Source organism: Malaclemys terrapin, chromosome 15 (assembly GCF_027887155.1).
Source record: "Malaclemys terrapin pileata isolate rMalTer1 chromosome 15, rMalTer1.hap1, whole genome shotgun sequence".
NCBI classification, from domain to species: domain Eukaryota; kingdom Metazoa; phylum Chordata; order Testudines; family Emydidae; genus Malaclemys; species Malaclemys terrapin.
Genome location: NC_071519.1, coordinates 1,444,323 through 1,456,939, shown reverse-complemented (window position 1 = coordinate 1,456,939; position 12,617 = coordinate 1,444,323). Strand labels below are relative to the sequence as shown.

Here is a 12,617-nt window from a genome sequence, read left to right as displayed (position 1 = left end):
AGATTGGGGGCAGGGAGATGGTCAGGTTAAAAATTAACAGCGGAAGGGACTTTGCCCCACAGAGTGGAATGGGGGGGAACCTGAGGGCAGAAGAAGGCTGGAGTTTGGGGGCTCCCAGGCCCCACCTGCTCTAACCCACCAGCCCCCACTCCCCTCCCAGAGCCGGGGAGAGAACCCAGGAGTCCTGGCTCCCAGCCCCCCCTTCTCTAACCCATCAGCCTCCACTCCCCTCCCAGAGCCGGGAGAGAACCCAGGAGTCCTGGCTCCCAGCCCCCCCTGCTCTAACCACCAGCCCCCACTCCCCTCCCAGAGCCGGGAGAGAACCCAGGAGTCCTGGCTCCCAGCACCCCCCGCTCTAACCACCAGCCCCCACTCCCCTCCCAGAGCCGGGGAGAGAACCCAGGAGTCCCCGGTTGCACAGACTCAGCGGCGGTGGGGCAGCAGGGGGGCAGCAGGGGGGCAGTGTGTGGGGGTGAGGTTCCCCAGTGCACAGAGTCAGTCTCACAGGAGTTGTTTAAGGCTTTATTGTCCAATAGCCAAGCTCCGTGCACGTGGGGGGTGGGGGTGGGGGTGGGGGGTCAGAGATCGGGGGGGCAGGATTAGCAGGGGCTGAGGGGGTCACCACTGCAGCCAGCACGGGACAGCTGGGGTGGGGGCTGGAGGTCCAGGGCGGGGACTGTGGGGGGCCAGTTCGGGGGTGTTCCCGGTCCCCAGGAGGGGGGCACTGGGGGTGGGACCAGCAGGACGCAGCAAACGGGGGCCGGGGAGTCTCATTTGAAGCGACGCTCCTCGCCAGCTCTCCTCCGGGGCGCTCTCCGTGGGGCTCCCGGAGGGGGTGGGAGTGGCCCCGGACGCCTGGGTTCCTGCAGCCCCCGCAGCCCCACGAGGAGGGAGACCCCCAGGCCGTAAAGGCAGCTGGCGGCCAGTGACCCCAGGTAGCAGCGCCAGGCTGTCAGCACGATCCGGCCCAGGCTCGGGGCCCCTGCGGGGGAGAGGGGACAGTTAGCGGGGGCCGTGGCTGTGACCCCAAAGGGGACCCGGGGGAGGTTGGGGGTCCAGTACCGGTGCTCTGGAGGGTGGTGCTCCCCGTGGTCCCGTTGCCAAGAGGGTCAGGCGGTGGGACGGGGTCTCCGGCGGATACCGAGCAACCTGTGTGTGGGGGGAGCGACAAATCTTGGGTGAGTTACCATGGGGGGGGAGAGGGAGAGGTTGGCGGTTCGGGGGGGGGTCTCACCTCCACGCCCAGCTCCCTTCACTTCGGCGCTGCTCTGCAGGGCCTGGGTCTCGTGTTCCACCCGGCAGGTCACGCGGGCGCCGTCCAGCCAGGCCCGGGCCGGGAGGCTGAGCAGGCTGGCGGCCCCGGCCCCATCCCGGCCCTCCGCTGGCGGGGACGCCTCCCCGGGCCCCGGCTCCCGCCCGTCCACCTGCCAGCGCACCCGGACCGGCTCTGGGGAGAACCCCCAGGCCAGGCACAGGAAGGCCGGGCCGGCTGCTGGAGCTGGACCCAGCAGGGCCACCTGCGGCAGGCGCTTCTCCCGGGGATCACCTGGAACCGGAGAGGGGAGGGGGTCAGGTCGGGGGGTGGCATCGTGGGGGAGAGGGGGCTCGGTTCTAGGGTCCTCGATCTAGATCCCATCGAGGTGGGCACCGGATCAGTCCAGTCTCTGTTCAAGGCATTTAGGGACTGGTTTTCTGGGGGTTCTAGATTGGGTTCTGGGGTGGTCCCAGTGTCAGCCTTTGGCTGGGTCGATGGGTCTCCCGGGCCGGCTCGGTGTCCTTTCTAGACAGGATCCAGGTGGGTTCTGGGCCAGTCCTCAACTGGGTCAGAGATAGGTTCTGGATTTGATTCTCTGCATGTTCCGGATGCGGTGCCAATTGGCTTCACTTGGCTTCCCACACGTTTCTGGGGGTCTGACCCAGAATGCTTCGCCTCGCAATCAAGATCGCCGCCCTGTGGGTTCTAGGTCTGCCCCACAGGTCCCTCTGGAACCATTCGGTGGATCTGACCCAGAATGGCTCAGCATGTTCTTTAGATCAATTTGGGATGGGGTTCTAGATCAGCCCCGGGTCTTTTCCTAGGCACGCCCCCAACTAACCCACCCAACTAATGGGCCAGATCCAGAACATTTTTGTGACTCTAATCTAGAAAGGTTCTGGGCACATCCTAAATTGAGTCACTGCAGGTTCTAGATCACACAGCTGTGGGTTCTAGATCAATTGCATGGTCCCCGCTAATCACATGCCAGCTCCAGAACATTTCCGCAGCTCTGGCCTGGAAGGGTTAGGGACACGTTCTAGATCAATTCAGGGTGGGTTCTAGATCAGTTTGGCGTCTCTCTCTTTTGGTCGCAGCCCCAGCCGGCTCTGGGCCAGCTCTGGCACCAGCCTGATGTGAGCCGCTCCAGAACCCGCTCCAGAACACCCTGCTGGGTTCTAGTCATGCTCTGGGCCGGTTCCGGATCCCCCCTGTCCCTGGCGGCTCACCTCCCAGGATGAGGCGGGTGCCCTCTCCAAAGAGGTACTGGTTGGCGTACCAGACGGCGCAGAAGTAGGTGCCGGCGTCAGCGGGTTTCACGTTGCCGATGGTGAGGCTGAAGGCGTTGGTGTCACGCTCCAGGCTGGCGATGAAGCGCTCCGAGACGCCAACCCCGTACGTGGGCCTGTTGTCCCCGGCCCGGTGACTCAGCAGGAAGACGGGGCCCTGCCCGGGAGGCTGGTGGTACCAGGACAGGACATGGGTGGTGATGTCGCTCCCTGACATCAGGCAGCGGAGCCGCGGGATCTTCTCGTCCACCACGTGGGACGGGGACGGCTGGGTCAGCCGGGGTGGCCCCGCCAGGGCCCCTGCGGGGAGCGGAGAGGAGTGAGGGGCTGGGCTGGGCCCCTGGAGTGGGGAGCTCACACCCACACAGACCCCGACACCGGTGCACACAGCCACACATGAGTGGGGGAGTGGGGGTTGGGAGCCAGGACTCCTGGGTTCTCTCCCTGGCTCTGGGAGGGGAGTGGGGGCTGTTGGGTTAGAGCAGGGGGAGCTGGGAGCCAGGACTCCTGGGTTCTCTCCCTGGCTCTGGGAGGGGAGTGGGGGCTGGTGGGTTAGAGCAGGGGGGGCTGGGAGCCAGGACTCCTGGGTTCTCTCCCTGGCTGTGGGAGGGGAGTGGGGCCTGGTGGGTTAGAGCAGGGGGGACTGGGAGCCAGGACTCCTGGGTTCTCTCCCCGGCTCTGGGAGGGGAGTGGGGCTGGTGGGTTAGAGCGGGGGGGGGCAGGGCTGGGAGCCAGACTCCTGGGTTCTCTCCCAGCCCCCGGTAGGACTGCGGGAAATGCCATGACACCAGTGGCATCACATCACATGGCCGGGGATCCGGCTGCTGGGTGTTTCTTTCGGGGCCATTGGCAGCGGCTCTGCCCCAGCGCGGTCCCGGCGGGGACCCAAGGAGCCGTTCCATGGGGCGCGTGGTCGGGCTGCCGAGCGAGTTCACTGCGCAGCCACCAAATCCCCCCCTGCCGCTTCGCACCCCCCCGGTGAACCTACATCCGCTGAGCCAGCGCCCTCGCAAACCCCACTAGAGTCCAGCCAACTGCACGGGGGAACGTGGGGGGCAAAGACACGGCAGCCTCCACAGATCACAGGCAGAAGTGGGGAGATATCGACTGTGTTACCCAGCATCCGTCCCTGTGTCCCCTCTAGCCATCCGTCCGTCCATCCATCCGTCCCTATATCCCCCCATCCATCCATGTGTACCCTCTAGCCATCCGTCCATCTGTCCCTATGTACCCCCGTCCGTCTGTCCGTCCATCCATCCATCCGTCCGTCCCTGTGTCCCCTCTAGCCATCCATCCATCCAGCCCTATGTCCCCCCATCCATCCCCATGCACCCCCCTATCCATCCACCCCCTTAATGCACCCATCCATCTATGGATCTCCATTTCCCTGCTGGGGGGCCCAACTCCATTTCTCCCATTCAGGTGCTCTCCGTCCCTGGGGCATCTCATCTCCAACCCCCAATTCCCCGGGTTGGGGCTCCCCACCCCCCAGCCTGCGTGCCCCCCCAGCAGTGGACTCACCCCCGAAGTGGAGAACGAGGAGGAAAAGCCCCATCGGAAGCTCCATGGCACCACAGTCCCCGGGCGATTCTGCCTCTGTGATGGCGCTATGGGGTGGACCCATTTCCTGACCCCCCGGGGACGGGGTAGGGGGTGACGTCAGAGGCGGCAGCGGGGTGGACCCATTTCACACGCAGACTCACCTCCTTCCGGGTGCTTCTGCCGCATCTGTCACCCTGGGCTCTGGGCCACGCAGTCCCGAGTGGGGCCCCAGGAAGGGGAAACTGAGGCACAGCGTGCTGCTGGAATTGGCACAGGGTCAGCTGGGAAGAGGACCCAGGCATCCTGCACTCCAGCCTGGGTGTGTCAGGACCAGGCCAGGCTGTTGACAGGCAGATCACAGCTGGGCAGAGGGACGGCACAGATGCACACTCAGACGGCTACACCCCACCGTTCGATTGGCTACAGCTGGATTGGGGTGACAGGGCCAGCAAAGGTTGTCAGTGTGTAAAAGAGACAAAGTCCCTTCACACATACACGTGCAAACACACACTTGTGCAAGCAGATTAACACGTGCAAACACACTCACAGAAGCACATTCCAATTTGTGCAAACACTCGTGCAAGCAGATTAACACAGGTGCAAACATACATGTGCAAGCAGATTGACAGACTCGTGCAAACACAGACTCATGCAAGCAGATTCAGACACATGTGCACACACTAGTGGAAGCAGATTCACACACACAGAGCCACCCGTCACACGGAACCTCACACGCTCAGACTCCCCCTCCCCCCTCAAACTGCCTGGCACCCATCACGCTTGCAAGATGAGACCCAGGTGTGATCAGAGAGACCCAATTCCCTGCCCCCCACCAGCCTGGGAGTGTGTAACCCCCCCCCGGGGCCCCAGCCCACTGCTGTCTGGGTCCAATCTGGGGAGGGGGAGACCAGGTGGCTGGGGTTGGGGGTCTGAGCTGGGGGAGGGGAGAATACCGGGCTGGCAGGGCCCATGGGGCCGATCCGGAGGGGAGTGGGAAGTCCAGGCAAAGCCCCCAGACAGATCTGGGCCCCAAATATCCCCTCCCTGACCCACACGCCCTACTGCTCTAGTGGCTTCTCTGGTGGCCCTTTGCCAGCCATGTGCCGGAGGCGCCCTGGGATCCCCACCCCATGGCTCGCTGGAGAAGGGCCGGGGCTGAGGCTAACCCGATCGGCAGCCTCCTCGCCCGTGATTCGGGGCAGCTCATGGGGTCCTGGGGTCCCCAGCCAGAGGGGGCCCATAGCCCATTGCCGGAGGATTTCACCCAGGCAGAGCCCAGTGGCTCGTGGTTGGCCCGTGCCCCTCCCCCAGGATGGGGACAGACGCAGCACGGTGGGGCTCACGGCGACCGTGAAAAGGTCCTGCACCATTTGCACCAGTTAAATGGGGGGACGACCCCGGAGCCGAGCGGCTGCCGTCTGGACTAGTGGCTGCTCCTGACTTTTTCCAACCGGCCGAGCATTCCCGGCCCTGGGGGGGACACGGGGGGGGAGCTGCCGGTCTGTGAGGGGGTGAGTGTCTTAGCAGCACTAATGCACCAGTTATCACCTGGCTGCATCTCCGTGGTTTCCTCCTGGTCGGGGCTTTGCTCTCTGCTCAGCGGGGACGGGGGGAGCTGGCCGGGGGAGGCGTGTGGGGGGGAGGGAAGTGGTTGGTGGCCGGGACCGGTTTATCACAAGCGCCTCGTTATCAGGAAACGAGCAACGCTGAATCAACAGAGATAAGGAGGCCGAAATGTCTCTCTCTCCCCCCCAGCCCCGCTCGTCTCTGTTGCTGTGTGTCACCCTCCAGGCCCCTCTCCCCCCACACTGTGCACCCCGACTCCCCGCTCTGGGCCCCTCAGCCCTTTGACTCCCCCAAGGCAATTCACCCTCCTCTCTCCCTATATACCCCCCACCCTTATTCACCTCACCCCCCCCACACCTCACCCCCCCACACCTCAGCCCCCCTTTGAGTGGAGATCCCAGCTGTTCATATCTGTTAGCCACACAGGTCTCCTCTCTGGGCACCTGGTTCACATGGACACCTTTACCCCCTGTCCCTCAACCGGCAATCACCCCATCTCAGCCCCCCAGGATTGTAACAACAGCCGGTGCAGCTCATATCAGACCCCATCCCCCGATCAGAGCGACAGGCTTGTCTAGAACCATTGAGGCAGGGGGCTGTGGGTCGGGAGTGAGGGGCACCAGCAGAGCTGGGGGGGCAGGGCTGGGCTAGCAGGGGCTGCGGGTCGGGAGTGAGGGGCACTGGCAGAGCTGGGGGGGGCAGGGCTGGGCTGGCAGGGGCTGTGGGTCGGGAGTGAGGGGCACCGGCAGGGCTGGGGGTGCAGGGCTGGGCTGGGGGGGCTGTGGGTTGGGAGTGAGGGGCACCGGCAGGGCTAGGGGGCTGCAGGTCGGGAGTGAGGGGCAGTGGGGACATCGGGTCCATAGTGCAAAGGGGGCGTGGGGGACAGGCCGGCCCGGGTCACGGTGACCCCGCCTTGGGGAGATAAGGCCCCATTTGCATTGGCGTCGGCCCAGGGACAAGCCGGGTACAAATGCCCCCTCGGGGCCCAGGCCGCAGACCCCGAGTCCGGCCGCGATGCAGCTCGGCGCCCTGCTCTGCCTGCTGCTGGCCCCAGGGGCCATGCTGGGGGGCCAGGCCAAGGTGCCCCCCTCCCGGCCCTACAACCAGGTCATCGTGGTGCCCAACGGGGCCCCGTGGGGGACGTGGGGGCCTGTGGAGATGTGCCCCGAGGGCAGCTATGCCAACGGCTTTGCCTTGAAGGTAGCAGACCCTCTCCCCACGTATACACCCCCCTTTATATCCTCTTCCCTCTCTACCCCTTTCCCCCCTCCCCACTTATACACCCCCTTTATATCCCTTCCCCCTCTGCCCCTTTTCCCCTTCCCCACTTATACACCCCCTCTTTATATCCCCTTCCCCCCTCTGCCCCTTTTCCCCTTCCCCACGTATACACCCCCCTTTATATCCCTTCCCCCTCTGCCCCTTTTCCCCTTCCCCACTTATACACCCCCTCTTTATATCCCCTTCCCCCCTCTGCCCCTTTTCCCCTTCCCCACTTATACACCCCCCTTTATATCCCTTCCCCCTCTGCCCCTTTTCCCCTTCCCCACTTATACACCCCCTCTTTATATCCCTTTCCCCTCTGCCCCTTTTCCCCTTCCCCACTTATACACCCCCCTTTATATCCCTTCCCCCTCTGCCCCTTTTCACCTCCCCACTTATACACCCCCCTTTATATCCCCTTCCCCCCTCTGCCCCTTTCCCTCTCCCCACTTATACACCCCCTCTTTATATCCCTTCCCCCTCTGCCCCTTTTCCCCTTCTCCACTTATACACCCCCTCTTTATATCCCATTCCCCTCTGCCCCTTTTCCCCTTCCCCACTTATACACCCCCCTTTATATCCCTTCCCCCTCTGCCCCTTTTCCTCTTCCCCACTTATACACCCCCTCTTTATATCCCTTTCCCCTCTGCCCCTTTTCCCCTTCCCCACTTATACACCCCCCTTTATATCCCTTCCCCCTCTGCCCCTTTTCACCTCCCCACTTATACACCCCCCTTTATATCCCCTTCCCCCCTCTGCCCCTTTCCCTCTCCCCACTTATACACCCCCTCTTTATATCCCTTCCCCCTCTGCCCCTTTTCCCCTTCCCCACTTATACACCCCCTCTTTATATCCCATTCACCTCTGCCCCTTTTCCCCTTCCCCACTTATACACCCCCCTTTATATCCCTTCCCCCTCTGCCCCTTTTCTCCTCCCCACTTATACACCCCCCTTTATATCCCCTTCCCCCCTCTGCCCCTTTTCTCCTCCCCACTTATACACCCCCCTTTATATTCCCTTCCCCCCTCTGCCCCTTTCCCTCTCCCCACTTATACACACCCCTTTATATCCCTTCCCCCTCTGCCCTTTTCCCCCTTCCCCACTTATACACCCCCCTTAATATCCCCTTCCCCCCTCTGCCCCTTTTCCCCTTCCCCACGTATACACCCCCCTTTATATCCCTTCCCCCCTCTGCCCCTTTTCCCCTTCCCCATTTATACACTCCTCTTATATCCCTTCCCCCCGCCCCTTTTCCCCTTCCCCACTTATACACTCCCCCTTTATATCCCTTCCCCCTCTGCCCCTTCCCCCCTCCCCAGTTATACACTCCCCCTTTATATCCCTTCCCCCTCTGCCCCTTTCCCTCTCCCCACTTATACACTCCCCCTTTATATCCCTTCCCCCTCTGCCCCTTTTCTCCTCCCCACTTATACACCCCCTCTTTATATCCCCTTCCCCCCTCTGCCCCTTTTCCCCTTCCCCACGTATACACCCCCCTTTATATCCCTTCCCCCTCTGCCCCTTTTCCCCCTCCCCACTTATACACCCCCCTTTATATCCCTTCCCCCTCTGCCCCTTTTCCCCCTCCCCACTTATACACCCCCCTTTATATCCCTTCCCCCCTCTGCCCCTTTCCCCTCTCCCCAGTTATACACCCCCCTTTATATCCCTTCCCCCTCTGCCCCCTTTCCCCCTCCCCACTTATACACCCCCCTTTATATCCCTTCCCCCCTCTGCCCCTTTTCCCCCTCCCCACTTATACACTCCCCTTTATATCCCTTCCCCCTCTGCCCCTTTTCTCCTCCCCACTTATACACCCCCCTTTATATCCCTTCCCCTCTGCCCCTTTTCCCCCTTCCCACTTATAGACCCCCCTTTATATCCCTTCCCCCTCTGCCCCTTTTCCCCCTCCCCACTTATACACTCCCCCTTTATATCCCTTCTCCCTCTGCCCCTTTTCCCCCTCCCCACTTATACACTCCCCCTTTATATCCCTTCCCCCTCTGCCCCTTTTCCCCCTCCCCACTTATACACTCCCCCTTTATATCCCTTCCCCCTCTGCCCCTTTTCCCCCTCCCCACTTATACACTCCCCCTTTATATCCCTTCCCCTCTGCCCCTTTTCCCCCTTCCCACTTATACACTCCCCCTTTATATCCCTTCCCCTCTGCCCCTTTTCCCCCTCCCCACTTATACACCCCCCTTTATATCCCTTCCCCTCTGCCCCTTTTCCCCCTCCCCACTTATACACCCCCCTTTATATCCCTTCCCCCCTCTGCCCCTTTTCCTCTTCCCCCTTATACACCCCCCTTTATATCCCTTCCCCCTCTGCCCCTTTTCCCCTTCCCACTTATACACCCCCCTTAATATCCCCTTCCCCCCTCTGCCCCTTTTCCTCTTCCCCCTTATACACCCCCCTTTATATCCCTTTCCCTCTGCCCCTTTCCCCCTCCCCACTTATACACCCACCTTTATATCCCTTTCCCCTCTGCCCCTTTTCCCCTCCCCACTTATAGACCCCCCTTTATATCCTCTTCCCCCTTTTCCACTTTTCCCCCTGCCCCCAAGAGCCCCCTTATTTTCTGCCCCCCAACAGCCCCCTTTACATCCCCTTCCCCCTGCCCCTTTTCCCCTCCCCCAACAGCCCCCTTATCTCCTCCTCCCATTTTCCTCCTCCCCCCCAACACCCTCTCCCTGCTCTCTCTTTGACCCTCAGCCCCCCCACCTCACTCTGTCTCTGTCCCCCCCAGGTGCACCCCTACCAGGGTGACGCGCCAGGGGAGGACGACACGGGGTTGAATGGGATCCGTTTGCACTGCTCCAATGGTGCCACCGTCCAGTCCAGTGTGGGAGCGTGAGTACCAGATGCCTGGGTCCCTCACGGCAGCCATGGGCCCAGCCCACCTTGTGTCAGCCCCAAGGGCTGGGCCCTGTCTGAGCCCCCCGCCAGGAAACCCCATCTGGAGAGGGAGGGAGGAACAGATGGGGGTGTGGGGACGGACATGGGGGCGTGGGGGGAGGAAGGGATGGGTGGATGGGGGAGGGATGTATAGACAGATGGGGGTTGAGGGGGTAGAGGACTGGGTGGGCAGTGGGGGTGGGAGGATGGAGGGAGGGAGTGTTAGTTGGGTAGAGTGGTGGGTGGATAGGTGGATGGATGGGTGGACAGGTGGGTTGATGGGTGGAGGGAGGGATGGACGGATGGGTGGGCAGGTGGGTGGACAGGTGGGTAGGTGGGTGGATAGGTGAGTGGAGGGATGGGTGGACGGGTGGAGGGATGGATGGATGGATGGGTGGGTAGGTGGGTGAGTATATGGGTAGGTGGAGGGACGGGTGGAGGTATGGACGGATGGACGGGAGGATGGAGAGATGGACGGGTGGACGGGTGGAGGGATGGATGGATGGGTGGGTAGGTGGGTGAGTAGATGGGTAGGTGGAGGGACGGGTGGAGGTATGGACGGATGGACGGGAGGATGGACAGATGGACGGGTGGGTAGGTGTGTGGAAGGACAGGTGGATGGATGGATGGACAGGTGGGTGGGTAGGTGGGAAGATAGATGGGCAGACGGGTGTGTGGATGGACGGACAGGTGGATGGATGGATGGACAGATGGGTAGGTGGATGGATGGATGGGTGGAGGGACGGATGGATGGGTGGGTAGCTGGGTGGATAGATGGATGGACAGGTGGACAGATGGATGGACAGGTGGGTAGGTGGATGGATGGATGGGTGGAGGGACGGATGGATGGGTGGGTAGCTGGGTGGATAGATGGACGGATGGGTGGACGGATGGATGGACAGGTGGGTAGTTGGATGGACAGATGGGTAGAGGGACGGATGGATGGGTGGGTAGGTGGGTGGATAGATGGACGGACAGGTGAACGGATGGATGGACAGGTGGGTAGGTGGATGGGACGGATGGGTGGAGGGATGGATGGATGGGTGGGTAGGTGGGTGGATAGATGGACGGACGGGTGGATGGATGGATGGACAGGTGGGTAGGTGGATGGACAGATGGGTAGAGGGACGGATGGATGGGTGGGTAGGTGTGTGGAAGGACAGGTGGATGGATGGATGGATGGATGGATGGATGGATGGATGGACAGGTGGGTGGGTAGGTGGGAAGATAGATGGGCAGACAGGTGTGTGGATGGACGGACAGGTGGACGGATGGACAGATGGGTAGGTGGATGGATGGATGGGTGGAGGGACGGATGGATGGGTGGGTAGCTGGGTGGATAGATGGACGGACGGGTGGACGGATGGATGGACAGGTGGGTAGGTGGATGGGACGGATGGGTGGAGGGATGGATGGATGGGTGGGTAGCTGGGTGGATAGATGGACGGATGGGTGGACGGATGGATGGACAGGTGGGTAGGTGGATGGGGATGGGTGGAGGGACGGATGGACGGGTGGGTAGCTGGGTGGATAGATGGACGGATGGGTGGACGGATGGATGGACAGGTGGGTAGGTGGATGGGGATGGGTGGAGGGACGGATGGACGGGTGGGTAGGTGGGTGGACAGATGGGTAGGTGGATGGACGGATGGGTAGAGGGACGGATGGATGGGTGGGTAGGTGGGTGGATAGATGGACGGATGGGTGGACGGATGGATGGACAGGTGGGTAGGTGGATGGACGGATGGGTGGAGGGACGGATGGATGGGTGGGTAGCTGGGTGGATAGATGGACGGATGGGTGGACGGATGGATGGACAGGTGGGTAGGTGGATGGGGATGGGTGGAGGGACGGATGGACGGGTGGGTAGCTGGGTGGATAGATGGACGGATGGGTGGACGGATGGATGGACAGGTGGGTAGGTGGATGGGGATGGGTGGAGGGACGGATGGACGGGTGGGTAGCTGGGTGGATAGATGGACGGATGGGTGGACGGATGGATGGACAGGTGGGTAGGTGGATGGATGGATGGGTGGAGGGACGGATGGACGGGTGGGTAGCTGGGTGGATAGATGGACGGATGGGTGGACGGATGGATGGACAGGTGGGTAGGTGGATGGACGGATGGGTGGAGGGACGGATGGACGGGTGAATAGGTGGTTGGAGGGACGGATGTACAGACGGGTCTAACCCCTCCTCTCCTCCCCTGGCTCAGGTGGGGCAGGTGGCAGGGTGCCCGGTACTGCCCCCAGGGCTACCTTCGCGCCGTCTCGCTGGGGGTGCATCCGCAGCAGGACGCCGGGGACGACGTGGCCGCCACCGGCCTGCGCGTGGCCTGCTCTGACAGGGAGCTGCTGGCCGGCGACGCTGGGGACACCGGGGACCAGGAGGGGTCCTGGAGCCACCCCTGCCTCTCCGGGTCCGTCTGCGGCCTCCAAACCCGGGTGGAGGAGCCGGGGAGCAAGCGGGGGGACAACACGGCCCTCAACGATGCCCGTTTCTTCTGCTGCCCACCCTAGGGCCCCCCCCGGGGGCGCCCGCCCATTAAACCTGGCCCAGGGCCTCTTCCCAGCCACCACGTGTCTTTATTGGGGGGGGGAGCCCGGCCTGGGGGGGGCAGGCCCAGTGCACCCTGGGGAAGTGGGGGGATCCGGGGTTCATTGGGGTTCCTGTGTCATGTGGGGGGAGGATTTGGGGTTGGTAGAGGGGGAGCCAGACAGGGGAACCCGCTCAGCGCCCCCAGACCCTCTGCCGTCAACGGCCCAGTGTGGGGGAACCCCCACATCAGGCCGTCTCTCAGCCC

General features: G+C 62.7%; 2 protein-coding genes across 4 annotated transcripts; one reads left to right on the top strand and one right to left on the bottom strand.

Moving 5' to 3' along the window:
• Positions 1–578: 578 nt before the first annotated feature.
• LOC128823491 (immunoglobulin alpha-2 heavy chain-like) lies at positions 579–5,543 on the bottom strand. Of its 3 annotated transcripts, XM_054005803.1 has the most exons (6): positions 5,454–5,543; positions 4,066–4,512; positions 2,485–2,844; positions 1,235–1,546; positions 1,063–1,149; positions 579–982 (listed from the first exon to the last, which is right to left on the bottom strand). In XM_054005803.1, the coding sequence occupies exons 2-6, from the start codon at positions 4,166–4,168 to the stop codon at positions 771–773; spliced, it is 1,074 nt and encodes a 357-aa protein (XP_053861778.1). In that variant the 5' UTR covers positions 4,169–4,512; positions 5,454–5,543; the 3' UTR covers positions 579–770. The 3 variants fall into 3 exon arrangements, with proteins under 3 accessions (XP_053861778.1, XP_053861777.1, XP_053861779.1); XM_054005802.1 differs by lacking the exon at positions 5,454–5,543 and having other exon boundaries at positions 4,066–4,996; XM_054005804.1 differs by lacking the exon at positions 5,454–5,543 and having other exon boundaries at positions 4,248–4,996.
• A 1,094-nt stretch (positions 5,544–6,637) lies between these two features.
• Positions 6,638–12,389, top strand: LOC128823496 (vitelline membrane outer layer protein 1-like). Its single transcript, XM_054005812.1, has 3 exons — positions 6,638–6,852; positions 9,666–9,769; positions 12,030–12,389. The coding sequence occupies exons 1-3, from the start codon at positions 6,667–6,669 to the stop codon at positions 12,331–12,333; spliced, it is 594 nt and encodes a 197-aa protein (XP_053861787.1). The 5' UTR covers positions 6,638–6,666; the 3' UTR covers positions 12,334–12,389.
• Positions 12,390–12,617: the final 228 nt, after the last annotated feature.